The sequence below is a fragment of the Carassius carassius genome, chromosome 6 (assembly GCF_963082965.1).
Source record: "Carassius carassius chromosome 6, fCarCar2.1, whole genome shotgun sequence".
Taxonomy (NCBI): Eukaryota; Metazoa; Chordata; class Actinopteri; order Cypriniformes; family Cyprinidae; genus Carassius; species Carassius carassius.
In genome coordinates this window covers 10,446,801-10,466,621 of record NC_081760.1, presented here as the reverse complement: position 1 = coordinate 10,466,621, position 19,821 = coordinate 10,446,801, and the positions used below count along the sequence as shown (strand labels likewise).

At 36.1% G+C, this 19,821-nt stretch overlaps 1 protein-coding gene across 2 annotated transcripts; it reads left to right on the top strand.

The window, feature by feature from the left end:
• Positions 1-1,648: 1,648 nt before the first annotated feature.
• Positions 1,649-17,943, top strand: LOC132142372 (reticulophagy regulator 2-like). Of its 2 annotated transcripts, none has more exons than XM_059552182.1 (9): positions 1,649-1,989; positions 4,780-4,883; positions 5,551-5,581; positions 5,700-5,829; positions 8,233-8,317; positions 13,820-13,957; positions 14,400-14,494; positions 15,118-15,253; positions 16,562-17,943. In XM_059552182.1, the coding sequence occupies exons 1-9, from the start codon at positions 1,763-1,765 to the stop codon at positions 17,323-17,325; spliced, it is 1,710 nt and encodes a 569-aa protein (XP_059408165.1). In that variant the 5' UTR covers positions 1,649-1,762; the 3' UTR covers positions 17,326-17,943. The 2 variants fall into 2 exon arrangements, with proteins under 2 accessions (XP_059408165.1, XP_059408164.1); XM_059552181.1 differs by having other exon boundaries at positions 16,559-17,943.
• The last annotated feature ends 1,878 nt before the right edge of the window (positions 17,944-19,821 follow it).

The following is a 19,821-nucleotide window of genomic DNA, read 5'->3' as shown; positions in this document are numbered from 1 at the left end:
TACATCAGTTCAGATTTTAGGAGAACACATGTATTAGTGAAACATTATCAGGCTGCCTGTATCTCCACAGTGCTCAATATATCTCACGCAGCTGACCATCATTGTGTGATTATAGGGCAAATTTACTGCATAGTGTTACTTATGAACGACTTACATTTAGATATTTTTTCAATGTTTCTGTAGACGTCTATCTGCAATATCACAATCAGTGCCTCATCAGTATCACACCAGATGCGAGGTATTAAAACTTTGTGCTTGCTTATGTAGTTGACGCAATTGAGTTTTCTTGGTGGTTGTCAGGGTTGCTGGCACCACGTATGATAAGAATAATCATAGCTTGCATATAAGGTGCTACATAGATTTATCTATACTGCCATTTAAAAGTTTGAGGTCTGTTTTATTTATTTTTTTACATTGAAAGAAGCTGATCAAAATTAGTACAATTGTGAAATATTATTAAAAATTTGGTTTCCACAGTGCTGATGTGTTTTCTCTCTACTTTTAGATATTCACAACCAGTGAGCAATGAAAATAATTGAAAGCGCTTATATGCAGTACTAATCATAGAGAATTGCTGATGAATAGAGTACTTTGCGCATGCTTTGTGCATGACCTGTTTGTTAGTTGTATGAGTATTTGAATGTTTGAGAATATGCTGGTGGGTCAGGGATGTGACCTGGGGCCCTTTGTTATGGACATTTAACACCAGTGTGGTTGGAAACACAGTCACTGTCTTGTGCTCTCTGTATGATCTAGTTCAAAAAGCATGGTAATACCATGCTACTCTTTGTAAGTGTATTCTCTTATCCTGTTTCAGATTTTTAAAGCAGATATGACTGCAAGATAGAATCAAGAAAGGATATTTTTTACATTATATGTTCATATTGTAAAATTTCATGGTCAGTTACAGTGTGTAATATATTAAACAACACATTTTTTCATTTAACTGAGAAAGTATGATAAATGAGTACTGTTGCATTGTTTTCTTGTATGAGTGAGCACATGGACTGGGATTTTGATCAAATTGATCATCTAGTTTGTCTTTTTTGCTTTGCTATGATGAAATAAATTGTTGGATTATCATATATATATATATTTTTAATCTAATAAAGAATTCATTGTGCTCTTTGCGTGATTGCCTACTCAATAATAATAAATTAACAACTGTTAATAACTGTTTCCTATAGACACAGTAAAGAACACATACATATTTTAAATAAAACATTTCTTTAATGAATAAAGTACTTTTTGAAGTCTTAATAAAATAACAATTATATATAGACAATATATAAATTAATATTTTTAAGTTTAATAATAATAATAATAATAATAATTTATTTTTAAGTTTAATAATAATGATATTTGGATATTTAATAAAATGCAATTAATTTAATGTAAATTTATTTTAATTACATTTTATGAAAAAAATTAAATTAAATAGTATGTTTTTAACATTTTGTATATATATATATATATATATATATATATATATATATCATAGTATAAGTATTTTAATTAAATATAAACAACACTGAATGAATAAATCAAATTAAATTAATGTCAAGTTCAATTCTTGGCGTTTGTGTGTATGTGCAGCATCCAGCAGATGTCACCCATGGGCGCAGTAAACACTGAGCATGTGACACTGTCAGAGCCTGTAAGATCCGCGGTGTGCTTCTGTTTTTTCTACTAATCCATGACGAGCCTCCTCTGACCAAACCCCGTAATCAACACATAAACAAACAACACTGGACAAGTGACAATGGCGAGCAGACGGGCCTCGGTGTCTTCCTCATCGGCGGGTCTGGAGGCCTGGTTCCCCGCGCCCGGTAGCGCGGAGGACGAGCCGGAGCTGCGGCGGCTTCGGGAGCGGCTGCGCGGGTGGCTGTCGCAGTGTGAGCCCGCGGTGATCTGCGCGCAGCGGCTGCTGGTGTGGGAGAGGCCGCTACACAGCAGCATCGCCGCGCTCGCGCTCAACACGCTGTTCTGGTGAGACACGAGCGAATAACGATGTTCATTTGGAAGGGACGACGCTGATCCTGACGAGTAACGTTAGTTAGTAATCGGCTTAATCTGCTCGTTAGTAGTTGCTTCTGGTCGAAGTTCCCCCGTGTTGCTTTTGTGGCAGCTTCGCTGTACGCTTACTTTTCTTCGGACATGTGCTAATTTGTTTTGTTTTGGATACTATCATTAATACAATACCATGGTATTCTTGGGCGACCGTGTAAATACCATAGTAATTGTACTTTACCGTAGTATACACTAGTACTATGGGTTTTGGACGTCTTACCGTGATTACTGTGCCATACCATTTACTAAAAGTACTTTGGCAGGACCATAGTACAGTCATTATGTTATCAGACGGTAATAACATACTATAAACCATAGAACTGAATGTCTGCCATATTCATATACAGTACAGTATGGTATTTACAGTACATGGTACTGTTTTTTTAACAGTATGATATGTTCAAAAACTATGATAGCATCTTGTCCAAAAAAACATAATACTTTTTTTTAAGGGGTAAACACCATGGTGTATGATTATGGTATTATTGAACAAATGTCAGTGTAATACCGTGTTTGCTTTGGACATTTACTGCGGTATTACCATGACATTTTTCAAACAGATTTTACCACAAAAATATGTATTTTACCATGATAATACCATCTGCATCACGGAACTTCCACCATTTGTTTAATATATAACATTAAATATTTATAACAATATAATATGTATTTTATACATATGAAATAAACATAAAAATATAATATTTACAATTATATTTATAATAACATAATAATAAACATAAAAAACATTTCTACTTACACAAACACAGTACACAGAAAGATATTTATCTGTCCATAATATGGTAAATGTATACCAATGTTACCTTTGTTCATTATGGTGATATCACAGTTAGTAGGCAAGAACTATGGTAAATTTTCATATATGGGAAAATAACATACTAGTGTTGTCACGACTCACGATACCAAAATTATTGTTTCGATACGATACCTAGTCAAGAATTGCGATTTCGATACTTTTTCGATACTTTTCCTGAAAAGGGAAAATACACTCTCAAATATCATTACTGTGCTTTATTTTAAAACCTGGACAACATTCTAATCATATATATATCATATATTAAACATTTGAACAAAATATGAAATATCAAAATATAAAAAATAAATTAGAGCAAGGACATTCATGGTAAAGAAAGAATACATTTAGCAGCATTATCTCAGTTATCATAAGAAACATAAGAGTAATAAATATATCTTGAACTTTGAATAAAAATATGAACAGCGACTATGTTAAACAATGTTTCTGAACTCAGAAGATTAGATGTCAAAAGATAAATAATATCAATTTAAGCAATGGTATTCAAGTAAAAAAAAAAAGAAGCAAATAAAATTTAGCAGCAATATCTCAGATATTGTAACTTATTCTGTCAGTTGTGCAACCTTTTCTTTCAGAGGAGAAAACTCAGCGAGTGAGTTTTAATAATGAGCGTCATCTTTATTGAGCGTCATCTTTTTCTACCAGTCGTGGACCGGCTGCCACAGTATCACTTGTGCTCGCTCATGCAGCCTAGTGATGCGCGGGTCGGGTTTTTGTCCAACCAGAGGGTCCCGCTTTTATGAAATTATTTGGCCCGCCCCAGCCAACCCCGCAAATAAAGTACCCGCCCCGCGCATCGGGGACATCACGGAAGATACGTTGCTACTTAGACCTTCGTATTGTAACCTTATCAAATAACCTAATAAAGTATGAAAATATATATATTCCAAATATTTAATATAGGCTATATAAAATTGCACTAGTGATGGTTCGTTCGAGCACAAATCTTTTAGGTGAACAGATCGTTCTCGTTCAGGTAATCCACTGACTCATATTTCTCGTTCACTGAAGTTCTTCCCTCCACAGCAGCGTGCGAGCACTGCGCTATTAGCAGCGCATGCGCAGCTCGTGAACAGCTCTGTGAACTGCTTCATCCTGTCAAAGAGTTACTCAAGATGTGACGGAGCATGTGATTGTTGAATATAGTGAACCCATACACCCTTCAATGAACGAGATCGAGAGATCTTCTCATTCGTGAATGAGTTGAATGAGCTGATACATCTCATTTATGAATGAAATGAATTGAGTTTACGTGGTCAGTGAGCCAAGCATGTAAATCTCGATCAGCAATCAGCAGATACAAAGCACAGTTATAGGAGCTGTGCAGAAACGCTCGTTTTCATATTTAGCATACAGAACATAACTCCACGTTTAATCCCCGATTAATGTTATATTATTATAATCACAACCATTATTAATGTTATAATTATATATGAACTACTGTATCTGTCCAAACAATAAAAATGTTAATTATGCAAGAAAACCTCTTGCTTTGTTCATCTGAACAACTTATTTAAACTATTGATGCGATTATGCACACATTTTAGTAAAGCCACTAATGCAGCCATCTCGCTGTAGTGTTTTTTTGCTGCTTGCGCTAGGAGAAAAAACACAGACGTCCATAGGGAGGCACTGGAAGCATGCGTTGCACACACCAACATGAAATACGTCTCTTACAAATCTGGAACGCAGTCATTCTTTGAAGTATCGATACTAATAAATTTAGGAATCCTGATGTTTTTAATTTCCAAGAATCGCAATACTTTTGAAGTATCGGTGCACCGTGCAACACTATGACATACACGACTTATTTCTGTCATATTCTGTCATATATGTCAGATTGTGATGTTTGAACAGATATATGTGTGTTTTAGGCTCCTGTCGTCCACATCTCTGAGACCCTTGTTCCTCCTGAGTGTGTGTCTCATTGGACTGACGTTACTGGAGAGATGGAAAAGCAAGCTGCCGCAGATCACCGGTAATCTACTGATTATTTTGATTTATATGCCCCAATGTAACAATAATAATACCGAGGTGTTCTATAAATACATAGAACTTATTTATTTTTTTGGTAAGAAGTTGCTTTTATAATTATAAATATGTTTATAATGCTGCAAAATATAAATGCTGTTTATTTGAACTTTCTATTAATCAAGTAATTCAGACAAAATCTATTACCACTTCAACCAAAAATATCAAATAGCACAACTGTTTTCATTATTGATAGTAATAAGGAATGTTAATGATTTCTGAAGGATCATGTGACACTGAAGATTGCAGTAATGATGCTGAAAATGTAGCTTTGCATCACAGGAATATATAACAGTGTAAAAAAAATTCATGTAGAAAACATGACTTCATATAAAAGTCATTTAAATTGAATTAATTATTCACAATATGACAGTTTTTACTGAATTAAACAAATACAGCATGTAAAACCTTTTAGACCTAATGTTAGAGACACTTCTATTGTAAAACATCTATGTTTTCAAGACACAAGGAGGGATCGCAAAACTGGTCCAATGAGAATTTAACATGTTTGAGATCGCATGAACATTTTAATTTTAAGATGCCCATACAGTCACAGTTTATTGTAGGAACCTCTTTTATTTTGCTCTTACTGTTTGCTCCTCTGTTCTCTACAGTGTGGAATCCAGAGGCGTCTGTCGTTGAGAGGTATGTGTCTTCATTCTGTGCATGTCTCAACAGCACCCGATCTTAACAGATTGTTTCCTTATTAAATTAGTTTAAATTTGTCCGAACTGCAGAAGTTAATTTGTAAATGCTGTTACAGAGAAACGCTAAGTGAGCATCCACGTTTGTTAAGCATCGAGGAGCTCAGCCGTCATCTTGCAGAGAGTTACCTCACCTTCAGGCTTTACATCCAAGAAATGCTTCAGTATAAACGACAAAACCATGGCAAGGTGGGGAGAGAAATATTTTTTAAATGTTTCAAAATAACATAAAAGTGTTAAATCTGTCTTTATTCATCCTTATGTCATTCAAAACCTCAAAAGTCTACACCATTTAAAAGTTTGAGGTTAATAAGATACATATTCAGGGCTTAAAGTTCTCCGGCATGCAGCGTTTAATCCTACATTAAAAAACTTTTGAGTTCATGCGTTCGCCTACCAATGGTATGAGAGGTGCAACTTTCACTCTCAACCAAACTAACATTAGTAGCCAGTCAGAATGTTTTGCTTTTATAAACACGAGATGTGCATAATAGTATTCAATTGCATAGTCGCAGCCCTATGAATAGAGAAGTGCGACAAAAAGCTGTGAGGCGAAATGGTCAAATATATCCATCTAGCGCATATTTACATAGAAAAGCTCATTATAAAGCAGCGGAGCTTTGTAAACAGCTCAGAGTTATTATGTCATCTCCAAAAGAATGATATGATTGCCAAAAAATATTTACCGGGATTTCTGAAATGTCCTGTTCACACATGATCTATTAATGGTAACTTTACCAGTAAAGACTGTATGTGTGAAAGGGGCTAAACTCTTCCTCTGTATACGCTGTGAATTTTAATTGCTTAACGTTATGTTAATCTGGAAAAACCGTGTGCATTATCTCCCTAGATTTGTAACGTAAATCATTTATAAATCTTTGCCAACACAGCAGATACATCAACCTACAGTATGTCTAAATATGCCATTGTATTGTACATCGCGATTTCAAAATAAATGTTTCTGCACGTGGCCAAATATTAAAATTTAATGGATTTAAACATTGTTTAAAGGAGCTATCTGGAGGTTTTTAATTAAAAAAAAATCTTTAAGATAGAGACACCTCGACTGTCCACCGCGGTTGCCTCTATCAGCCTGTAGGCTCAATTGTGTGTGGAGGAGTCGGGCCCGAATTGGTGCGAAAATTCACAAAATGTGACGTCATGCGCGGTCTCGTCTTCTCGTCTACCGTACGGCACGCCAGCCATTATAGTAAGCAGCGGCAATAGTGTTTTCAAATGGACTCTGCGGATGGAAAGAAGCGACCAGCCTTCAGCACAATTCAGACACCCACGGACACTCCTCGTAAGTAAAAAAAAAAAAAAAAGAGCGTGCGCACTGAGAACGAGCATGAGATTGGCTGCAGTTCCTCTGACGGCCACTGGTGTCAGTAACAGTTAGAAATTTCAGAACCTACGCAATGCTCCTTTAAACAAGATGTAAAGTGAAACATCACCAGGCCATTGGCGCCCTCTGCAGGTATTTATTTTAACACATAATGTACTCCAGTTATGTTCATGTTACATATAGGCATATTACATTATGTATTTTAACAGTGTTGTTCAATACAATCTTGTAATTTCTTGCTTTTGATGTTTTATTTGAGCCAATTATTATTGCCTAATTGTTAGTTTATATATAAAAAGTCATACTAAAGCCCGGTTTTGACTTAGGTCTGTTTGTGTTACTAAAAAAAATAAATAAATAGGATTACTCAGTTGTCAAAATAATCTGTAGATTAATTGATTACCAAAAGAATCATTAGTTACAGCCATAGATTAGTTAAAATATTTCTAAATACAACTGCATTTTTTACTTTTTGTAATAAAAAGACAAACATTTTATTGAAAACTTCTTAAAAACAGTATTAAAATATTGTCACTTTCTAGTGAACCAAGTATTTGTCTCATCTCATTAGCTAAGTGTATTGTTACACCCCTAGTGTTGATAAGCGATGATATAGCTCATAATTTTCCAAGTGTATGATACAGCTTTCATTCTGCAGGTCAATCATATATTCATGAAAAAGAAAATCAGTTTGAATGAAGAAAGCAATACCTTTGCCGTAGTATCCTTACAAATGTTAAAGTTGTCACAGTCATTGCATGCTTTACATGTGCTGCCCTGCCCCGTCCCCGGAAAATTTTTTTTTTTTGCTTTAACCCCTGCATATTTTCTTCAGCAAATCTGCATTAAGTTGATCAAAAGTGGCAGTAAAGACTTTGACAAGGTTTTTTTGAAAATTAATCAAAGAATCATGAAAAAATATAAAGCAGCACAACTGTTGATAATAATAATAAGAAATATTTCCTGAGCAGCAAATCAGCATGTTTGAATGATTTTTGAAGGATCATGTGACACTGAAGAGTGCAGTAATGATGCTGAAAATTCAGCTTTGCATCACAGGAATAAATCACATTTTATAATGCTTTCAAATAGAAAACAATTATTTTAAATCTTAATAAAATTTCACAATATTACTGTTTTACTGTATTTTTGATTCAGTAACTGCACCCTTGGTGAGCAGAAGAGACCCCAAACATGTTATGTCCAGAAAGTGTTTACTGATCAGTCGTTCTGTTTCTCCTCATCAGTTCTGCATCATGATGTGTTCAGGATGTGTCCTGCTGGCTGTGGTTGGACATTACGTTCCCGGGATTATGATCTCCTACATCATATGTGAGCAAACTTCCCTCGGTTGTGTTTGTTGATTTCCATACATTACTTTTTCACACACTGCTGCCCTTTTGCACCAGCTACTTAAATTGCACACAACACACAACTATTTGAGTCCACTGACTGGCTTTATGGCCCAAAAGAATACACTTCACCCCACTGGAAGTCACTTCGAAACCGAGTAACACACTGCCATTAGAAAAAGACTTCTTTCATTAACTCACAGCAAAACCTTTCTATTGGGGGTTGTCCCCCTTGGTAGAAATCACGGTCCTGAGGCACCTAGATTGTAATGAAAGGGCATTTTTAGGTGCTTTCACATCTCTAGCTCGGTTCATTTGGTCAGAACCAAGGGCAAACAATTATACATTGTAGCATTTTTCAGCTTTTTTTGTTCCTTTACACACCACACTGATTGCTTTGGTCCGAACCAGTTGAAACGAACCAAAATGCAGTCACATGACAACATCCACATCTCTCATTGGCCATGACGTATTTCCTAAACTGCTTTTTGATTGGTCAGAATTTATGTGTGGGAATATTCCAACATAAAAGGGAAAGCCAGCAAACAACACGGAGACAACACAACTATACTTAACTATAACTTATATAACTATCTAAATGATAGGGTATATTTTAGGTTGATACCTATGCAACATATTTCATATAAATAGTTTTTGCATTAACAACCAATCCAATTACATATGCAAAGCACCATGCTAGAAGTCAACGAGTCATAAACTTTCCCTCTGAAAGTTGAAAGGGGACTTATTATGCAATTTCAAGTTTTCGTTTCTCTTTGGAGTGTTACAAGCTCTTCGTGCATAGATAAAATACCTAAAGTTGCAAAGACTTAAGTCTCAAACACAAAGAGAAATTCCTCGTCCATGTCCTGAAACGCCTCGTTTAAACATGACCCCACATGTTTACATCACTGTGTGGGAAGATTTGCATAACAATGCCCAAATGTTCACGCAAAGAAACAAGGCATCACTTTTTTCTCGCTGTAGTATTGTTGTTGTCGTCGCCATCACCACCATGTCATGGAGACACTGTGTGTTTCGTGAAACAACTTTGTTTGGCCTTCCAAAAGAGGACGATATTCGCCAATACATCAACTTTGTGCTTTGGATCGGCTTTCACCGTGGACGAAATAGAGTCCAGCCCAGGGTTGTCAAATGTGGTTGCAGCAAGCACGCCGGCGGGTGTAACGGGATTGTAACGGGATGGGGGGCTTATGATATTAGACTTCGCAGCCTATAATAAAAGATAATGAATTTCAAACCTTAACTAAACACATTTTTATTCAAAGATCAACCGTCATTACTCTTTAGTCTGCCACAAGAAACAACAACATTAAAATCATGAACTCAAATGTCATTGTAAAAAGAAAAAACAAAACAATGACTGTTGTAACATCAGACCTTTCTGTAACGCTAACGCTAATGAGCTTAAACTTATTTTTTGTACACAGTGCCACGAACTGTAAATCACTCCTGTACGCGTGCATCACTGTCCTCCTCGCAGCTGCAGCAACTTGCGCTCTCTTCATCAAGCTTTAAAACAAAAAGGGGACAAAAAGGTCGTATTGTCTTTGTACATATAGATTATTTAGATAAATGAAAATCTAAATTTGTGCCTATAGCCGCCTACGGACTACGGTATTTTTTTAGAACTTAGAAAAAAGATGTTGCAGCCAATGAGCAGCCGGCGGGGGCTGGTTGCAGGACGACTCAACCTCTGCAGACAGTTTTTAATGTTTATCAGACAATAACTACTCAAGATTTTGCTTTAGTATAATTTTCGGGACAATTAGGGCCAGATTCGGGATTCGGGACAACAGTTTAGATTTCAGGACTCTCCCGAATTTTTCAGGACATCTGGTCACCCTACCTGAAAGAGCTACTGCATTACTTCATTAGCTTGCGTCTGACCTGCAGCGATATCATTCAGACTTGGTGGGGTGTCAGCCAGCGAGTCACGTACGTCACGTATGTGTTTACCGCGCATGCGCTTGTAATTTGCATTGCGTGATGACGTTAGTTGTTTTCAAGTCGTGCGTGCATTAAAATGATGCGCATACTTAACAGAAAACTCTAAATGTTAAAGTATTAAAGAACATTAAGGTGTAAAAAAAGACAGAAAAAACAACCATGTTTCATCTGAGGTAAAATTATACGGAATTAAAGTTTATTCTGTAATATCTGTGTAGTATCTTACTAACAATATATTAACATTCTGTTGCACTTTACTTCACTGAGTATATTGTAATATTACACTTTAATGGCACCTAATATTTCTTATTGAGCTAGTTAAAATTACAACACATAATACAGTCGTCGGCTCTAATAGTGCAGATGGTAAAATGTGTGTTGTTCACAATTTGATGCAATCGATCCGAATCTGCCTTTTGACAGTGTTTTTCTCCCTTTTCAAATTTAAAATCACATCAGAAAAGCATTTATTTTAAATAAAAACGGAGGAAATAATCAAAAAGTTGTGTGGGAGGGCTTTATTGTCCTAATATGGTGGCATCCATTTAATAATTTGAATTAAAATTATAATTTACACTCAGTAATTATTGCATACTGTTTTATAATGTACTACAATACTGAGGTGCAGATAATTGCCACTATTTGCAATAAGTAATATAAATAGCAGAAAATCCTGCTATTTTATCATAGTATAAATAGAATATATAGCTATTTGCACTTAGTGTAAATAACCACTGCCTTTCTTATTTTAATCTTTCTTTTGCTATGGTTCTTGTTTATCTATTTATTAACTATAAATTTGGACATTTTTATTTTGCTTTGGAAATTCTGCATGTGAAACATTTAAGCCAATAAAGTAGTTGTAAGTTCAGTTGACTACATGCAGTATATTTTCAGTGTCTGCATCCCATTTTATGCAAGGTGCCTCCAAAAAAACCAAACTGATGACAGTGATCTTTTTTTATTTATTTCAAAGAACAAAACAGAAAATATAATATATACAAATATAGATTAAGACTATAGACATGACACAAGAAAAAAAAATCTGAAATTGACCTCCATCACTGATAAAACAATAAGCCAAGCTGTAGCCCTCAAATTCTTTGAATGAATCAAACCCACACAGGACTCTCCTCCTGCGATTCCTCACACAGCCAGGTGGACAGTCTTTAAATATCTCACTGCACCGTACACTGGGTCAGAGAACATGACGCCCGGAACTCTGGTTGTATTGTTCAGACAATGCACTCCAGTTCACGACACCTAATTTACATAAAAGAACAAACAATACTAAAGCAATATTAAATCATTTTAAAGAAAGGCAGAAGAGCCATACAAGGAAAATATTTTAAATGTATTTTTAAATATATTATAGCATGGTGTAAGAAAAAGTGTTATTTGCTTTGTCTGTAAACTACCTAAGAGATTTAATTTATAACCTGCATTAACATCAACTAAATTAATAAAGTTTGTCAAGTCAAAATTTAGGTTGGCTTGGCTTGAGAAAGCATGGCCTTTTGTTTCAATTTGAAAATTTTACAGTTGAGGGCTATACAGTCTGTCAGAGAAAGAAAAACAGTTAATTACAGTACTCTAGCCACATGAAGTGGGTCTCTTCTCTGAATTTCTATTCACTGACACTGATGTCCCCAAAAAGTCATATGAAGACATATGAAGGTCAATTTAAGAGGTAACACTTTACTGTAAAGTGTCATTGGTAAACACTAGTTAATGTATTAATTAACATGAACTAACAATGAACAATACATGTGTTAAAGTATCTATTAATCTTTGATAATGTTAATGAAAAAGATTACAAATGTGATATTTCTTTTTGCAATGCATGCAATCATCAATGGCATTACTTATATTAATAAAGTCTTTCTGCTCTATTTTAAGACATCTTTAATGGTTCATTTTAGGCGAAATAAGACTTTGAAAGACCAGCATTCGGATACTAGATCATAAAACATGTCATAAATGTTTGAAATCGCCCACATTTGCAATGACACTCTCTATGATTATGACCAAAGCATTCTTACAATTAAAAGCAATATAAACGCAAATTTTTAAGAAATCAAAAGTAATATCTCATAGCCACCATACCTTACGAACATCCGGAAGTGAATGAACCTGCATATGTGCATTAATAAAAAAAAGTCAGTACGGCCAGAGCATTCTCTGGTACGGCGCACAATCGTATTTACGGTAAATACATATACGTTACTGCGCATGCGCGGTAAACACATACGTGACGTACATACGTGACGTACATACGTGACGTACATACGTGACGTACATACGTGACGTCACCGCGCTACAGTCTGCAGCGAGGAGTACTTGGTTGTTTTAGTACTCATAGTCTGAAGTCAGGAAAGCATATTGGGTGATGTTCACTGTAATGAATTATTACTGAGCCGAGTGTGCACCTTTCACACACCCTCTCCGGCCACGTTGAGTTGTTACTGAAAGCAGCAAAAGCGACGCATGCGCTTTTCACTTGTAAAACTCAAGGGTGTATGGGTAATGTAGTCTCCCCTCTCGGTGGGACGAATTAGGAAGCTTGCATTGTGAAGGGCGCTCTGAAAAGCGGCAGCGCAGGCAAAAGATTAAAACCTCTATTAAAACAGATGTCCAAATGAGCGTACCGGTACGCTAAAAGCACGTTCTGGGCGCACGGAGAGGTGGCGGTACACTCAAGAGCTATATTTGGAAGTGGCGGTACTGAGTACCGGTGCGTACCGGCCCACTTAAAGCACTGGTCATGGAAGCGAAAATACTTTGTTTGGCCTTCCAAAAGAGGACACAACTAGAAATCAGTGTTTAAGTTGTATTTACAACACTGTTACAGAACAGTTCAACCAAAATATTCAGATGTTTGCAGCGCATTTTACGAAGGACTTTTCCTGAACCCGAGAGAGTTATTTTTACAAAGTGGGGCAATTCCAACTTTGCAAGGACAGTCTGGTGCTTCTCACAACCTGTAAGAACGTTTTCATATTTAAAGAGTTTGCAACTGACAATTTAAATGTATGTTTTGAGCAGTGTAGAGCGGCGCTTGTTGTTTGTCATTTCTCCTATAACAAATGCAGACATGGTCTTATGTTTACACAGCATGATATGCAACGCAACATGTAAAAAGATAGTATAAGTCATTATAATCAGTGATTATGTCCCCACTGGATGCAACAAATGTCTCATTTGTAAAGGGCCTAAAATGTCCATTAGACACTTGAAGTATTCGGCCAATCACAACACACTAGATAGCTAGTCAATCAGAGCACACCTCGCTTTTCAGAACGATGAGCTTTGTAAAAATCGACACGTTTCAGAAAGGCGGTGGATAGAGGAGCAACAGAAATGTAGTCTCCCAGTCACCACCGAGTCGGCGTAAAATCTGTGGAGTTCATAACTTTTCAAGCCCAGAAGAACCCGGTTGCAATTTCAACACCAACCTTTTGAATGGTACTGTATGTAGGGGTTAACTGTATTTTTCTCTATCCTGCATTAGTGCTGAGTGTGCTGCTGTGGCCGCTGGTAGTTTACCATGAGCTGATCCAGAAAATGTACACCGGACTGGAGCCCATACTGATGAAACTCGACTACAGCATGAAAGGAGACACACAGCGCCGCAAATACGACAAGAGAAGTGAGAGCGTTTCCTTTGTTTAGTGTCCTAGATTGCTAAATAAACACAATAGCCTTTAAACTATATCATGCACAGAATGTTCGGTTAGGAAATAAGTTTTACATAGTGGTGACAATTAATTATTTAATGGCTGATAATTAATCTGATATGTCTGATATTTTTCACCTGTTCATGAAATCAGGCATTAAGACATTTTAAATACAGTAAATTATGGCATGAAAAAACCTGGCATGAGTTTACAGCTTGAATTTGAATAATAATCCCTAATATTGTCTGAATCCAATATTGGACCGATAACAACAATTAAAACTTGTTCAATATTGGTGCCAGTATATTGTGTGCTCTTGCTGCTGATATAACTGTTGAAGGCTCATCACAAACCGGGTTGTTAGTGTGTCACTTCCTGTTAGATTGCGCTCAGGAGACGTGTGTGTTTGTGCAGAGCTAAAGAAGGAGCAGGGAGAGGGTGATGAACCGGGGGCAGAGACGGAGAGCGAGAGCGAGAGCGAGGAGGAGCTGTCATGTTTCGCCCCTACTGTGAGTGTCCTGATACAAGGTCCTTCATTTCATGTTTGATGATGAGGAGACTCACTATATCCCATCTTAAAGCGGCCATATTCTATATGTAAACTTTTAGAACTTGTAAATAAACTGTAAGTAAATTTTTTTCATCATTACGACGGGCTTCAGTGTCACATGATCCCTCAGAAATCATTTGAATATGCTGATTTGCTGCTCAAGAAACATGATCAATGCCGAAAACAGTTGTGCTAATGTTTTTGTGATACTTCTTTTTTTTTCAGGATTTTTTGATAAATAGAATGTTCAGTCACACTTTATTTTGGAGACCAGTTCTCACTACTGTACTGACGAACTGTTATCATCAACTTTTGCCTCAATTAGCTAACCTAAATCACTAATAAACAGCCAATATATTAGTAATATTCATGCTAATAAGCAATTAGCTAATAGAAAATTTTGAAGCCCTAAACTAAAGTGTTTACCGAAGGTTCAAAAGAACAGCATTTTTTTTTTAAATGAAAATCTTTGATAACATTCTAAATCTCTTTTGATCAATTTAATTCATCTTTGTTGAATAAAAGTATTCATTTTCAATAAACACTACTGAACAGTGTAATTGTGGTTGTTCCTTCGAGCAGGTGGATGTGAAGACTACGGCTCTGGCGATGGCCATCACAGACTCTGAGCTGTCCGATGAGGAGGCATCCATACTGGAGAGTGGAGGATTCTCTGTATCCAGAGCCACTACACCACAGCTCACAGACGTCTCTGAAGGTACTCTACGCTCTTTCATGTGCTTGATGAGTTTAGTCAGACTGATTCAAATAAATGGGTCAGTACCACAGATGACAAACATTTAACAGGCATGATTTACTCCGTACACTACCGAATGTTTTCAAATGTTTGGGGTCTATATTTTTCTTTTTTTAAAGTTTTTTGAAAGACTCTCTTATGCTTATCAAGCCTGCATTTATATGATCAGAAATACAGTAAAACAGTACCGTTGTATAACATTACAATTTAAAGTAAAGTACTAAAATGTCAATTACTCCTGTCTTCAGATTTGCTGTGTAAGAATAAATTATTATTATCAATGTTGAAAACTCTCATGCTGCTTATTGTTTGTAGAAACAATAAGCCATTTTTTTCAGGATTCTTTGATGAATAGAAAGTTCAAACAGAACAGCATTTATTTAATGTAATTATTTAATGAAATAAAAATCATTTGTGACATTATAAATGTATTTACCATCACTTTTGATCAATTTAATGTATCCTTGCTGAATGAAAGTATTATTTTTTGTGTATGAAACATAATATAAAATAGCATATTGAAAAAAATATTTTCTTTGACTGAAAGTGGTCAAATTTTTACTGAACGATAATAAATGAAAAATCTAAAGGCAGATGTATATATATGAAACAAGTCAACATGAAATCAAAATTAATACTATTTACTTAGCACTCATTGCTAGTCTTAATGATTAATCAAAAATAGTTTGTCTTGGAAATCTTTATCAAAATCTGAACATTTGCTTCAAGTCTGGAATGGCATTCCTTCTCTGATGATGTCAGTTTGATGGCTTGGGCAGAAAATCCTTAACCTCTCCCATTCAACCATTAGTTTGCTAGTTAGCGAGAGATGGAGATGAGGAGCGCTAAAATAAAACCCCGCTCTCTATTCAATATTCCGTTTCAGTTGGAAATACTTCATAATACTGAAGTCGGCAGCTACTCTTTGTTCACGCTGACTTTAAATGCTATGTTGCGAAAAAATTCTGAGCTAGTCCAGACTGTATTCTAATAAGAAAAGCCTCTTTTATGAAACACGGGCAACAAGTATTTGTGTAATAATTCTAAAAAACAATGTTATGTCAATTCAAATTGCTGCTGTAATAGTTGTCTTGCACAAACTTTTTGGTGTAAATTGAATTGGAGTTAATCATTTAACAATTTTTACTAGGACTGTCACTTAAACATAATCAAACTGAATGGCTCATTAATTATTTTAACAGAAAAAAGCTTTTAAATTCTGCTTTATCAATGGTTTTACTCCAAAACTGCCTGTGTTTTCATCAGCAGACCTGGATCAGCAGAGCGTGCACAGTGAACCGGAGGAGGCGTTCACTAGAGATCTAGCGGAGTTCCCGTCGGTGGATGAACTGCCTTCTATTGAAGCGGGGCTGTTCCATTTCCCGTTGGGTGTCCTGGGGTCCAAGCAGACGGCAGCGTCCGGCTCCGAGCTCCAGGAGGAACCGCTGTCTCCTGCCAGCCTCCTCATCCAGCACTTAGCATCTCCGCTCCACTTTGTCAACACGCACTTCAATGGACACAGACAAGCGGTGGGGGCAGACCAAAGCATTGTGGGTACTGATAAAGAGGGAAGGGGATTGGCTGAGGATGTTTCGAGACCTGCTCGGTCCCTGGAAGCCCTTAGTGAGGAGATAGTGAGCACGGCCATCTCTACTGTAGTACAGAACACTCTCTCAGCCCTGTTGCGATCTACGGAGGCTAGCGAAGGCGAAGGAGAAGGAGACCTGGCTTCGTTTCTTCCCACTGAAACGCCTCCTTGTCTGATTGAATCGTCCCTCGAGTCACCATCAACCCAAGAAGCCAGTGTAGAGGAAGAGGAAGAGGATGGTGACGTCACCGAAGCAAGCACAGAAGAGCAACCAGATCTCACGCTCGTACCCGCGGAGGAAGAGGACTTTGAGCTTCTGGACCAAAGTGAACTGGAACAAATGGACGAGGGGTTGGGCCTTGGTGTCGATGGACAGGAAGTGGGCGTGGCTTCCACAGAAACACCCCCAAGCAGTCAGCAGCACGCTGCCCAGCATGATTCTTAGCTTCCAATCATCTAAACTGTTTATTTTATTTATAGGCTTTGTAGATACCATATACTGACAAAAGATTTGTGAAAGGGAATGTTGCGGTCATCTATGCCTTTATTTTGTCGTTATCGGGAGCGAGATCACTGTGATTGTTGATGGGATTTTGATTCCTCCTGCGCAGGTGAATGTCCAAAATGTAAAATGTATGACACAAATCCTAAAAGCTATGGTAAGAAGGTTTTTTGACAGATCCAAATAGCCTTCAGCCTCAACTCAGATTTTAAAAGTGATTTAAAATAAATTGTTTTAATCATTTACTGTATCTTTTGTCAAAGACCACATGTCTGCGACAGATGACAAGAGCCCTCTGGTTCATCAATCCCACGCTGAGTGTTGTTATAAGTCATGGGAACAAGCCATTTGGGCTGAATTTTAGGACTGGAAGGAATTTTAGGACTGTGGAAGGAGAGGATGAGCAGGATATGACTGAAGACTGAAAACATTGGTTATGTCAAACATTTATTTTCATCATCATAGCTAACCTAATATATTCTATAATATATTCCTATGAAATGGATGGTTTTATTTATTAAAATTGGTTAAAGTGAAGAATAGAAAATATGCCTCAAATAAATGTTTAAGGTTTATTAAGGTATATTCTGAGTGACAAAACTTGAGCACATTTGGCTGCATTCCAGATTAATTTCTTGGATTTTAATTGGATCGTGTCATTTACTTGTTTTTGAGAATATAATCTATAAAGTAAATTTTTCGCACAAAATTGATTGTGAATGCAGCGCAGCAGACTTTAGCTGTCAGACAAATTCCCCATTCTTAGTGCTTGACCCCCCCCCCCCCCCCCACATCATGTAGACAATTAGGGGTTTAACTCTGTTCATATTCATTCAATATATTATAATTGGATGCACTTTTGCATTTTTGTTTGTGTGCACTTACTCAAATCTTGCAGGACTTTTTCCTGGATTTTCATAACCATACCAAATACCCTACTGGTCAAAAGTTTGGGTCAGTATGTTTTTATTTTTTTTTAAAGGTATGAAAACTTTTAAGCAGCGAGGATCAAAAAGCATTCATATGATTGAAAGTGATTAAAAGATATATATTTCAAATACATAGAAATGTTTCTTGAGCAGCAAATCAGTATATTAGAATGATTTCTGAAGGGTCATGTGACACTGAAAACTGAAGTAATGATGTTGAAAATTCAGCTTCAGCATCACAGGAATAAATGACACCTAAAATATTAGAATATAAATTTTTTAAATTGTAATAATTTCACAATTTGACTGTTTTTACTGTTTGATCAAATTAATGCAGCCAGGGAGAGCATAAGTGACTTACTGACTCTAAACTTTTGAACGGTAGTGTATGTTGTATTGCATTGTAAAATTTACACCAAAAGGTCAAAGATTGCCTGAAATATAATTCAAATGATAAACAAAAATTTTTGAGTGTAGTTTGTGCATGGGCTTGACTGAATTATTTTCTTTTTTTCTTTTTCTTTTTCTTTTTATTTAAATGCACATAAGAGGGCAATCCTAAGCAAATGATTGCACCTTATTTGTATGTATCATTGAAAGACATACACAATAAGTCATCAAGTTATTTCTAGAATTGACCATGTAAAGCTCTTCTAGAATACTTATAAATAATTTGATTATTCGTTTCTCTTTATGTCAGTTCAAAGGTCATAGTGACTCCTTACATTACATGACACTGAATGAATATAATAAGATTTTATGATCCGATATATATTGTTTTAATTATTAATCATACTAGAGGGAAATATCTTCAAAACTGGAAATATGTATATAAAAACAATCTTTCACGTACAAAGAAAGTTTTACAGATCTGTTTATTAGAGGCAGGTGGACATTCCTTTAAAGTCAAAAGTTATTCTTACACTTTGTCTTAAAGAGTCATAATGTAAATAAATAAATATATATATATATATATATATATATATACATATATAAAATTTTAATTAGAATTATGTTCAAGCCCCACTGTAGAATCTGATTAGTCTAAAATCCTGCAGCAAATATGGTCCGCATTGCTGTGATTGTATTTATTATTCAATGTGGAAAAACAAGCTCTTTGCCGAGGAAACCGTGTTTTTGCTTTGCACGATAGAGTGTGTTTCGTCTCTTCTCCTGTAGATACCCTCAAGCTGACACATCTGATACAGAGATTTGCAGAGATTTGTGTTTTCAGATATTTAAGGACAGATTATCCTTGTGTAATATTGATTGTTTTTCTCATGTTGTTACTGCTTATGATAAAAATCACTTGGAGCATTTAACTACAAAAATGTATTGTTGAATGTCATTTTTCTACTTTGACTTTGACCTCCACATATCTCTAATATACACCCATAAGCTGGTTTTCAACTTCAAATGCTTTTGTGTTTATTCAGGAAAAAAGGGATGGTTTTCACTGAATTGAACTGATATGTAAATTGTGAACTATAGGAGAATTGGACAATCCTGG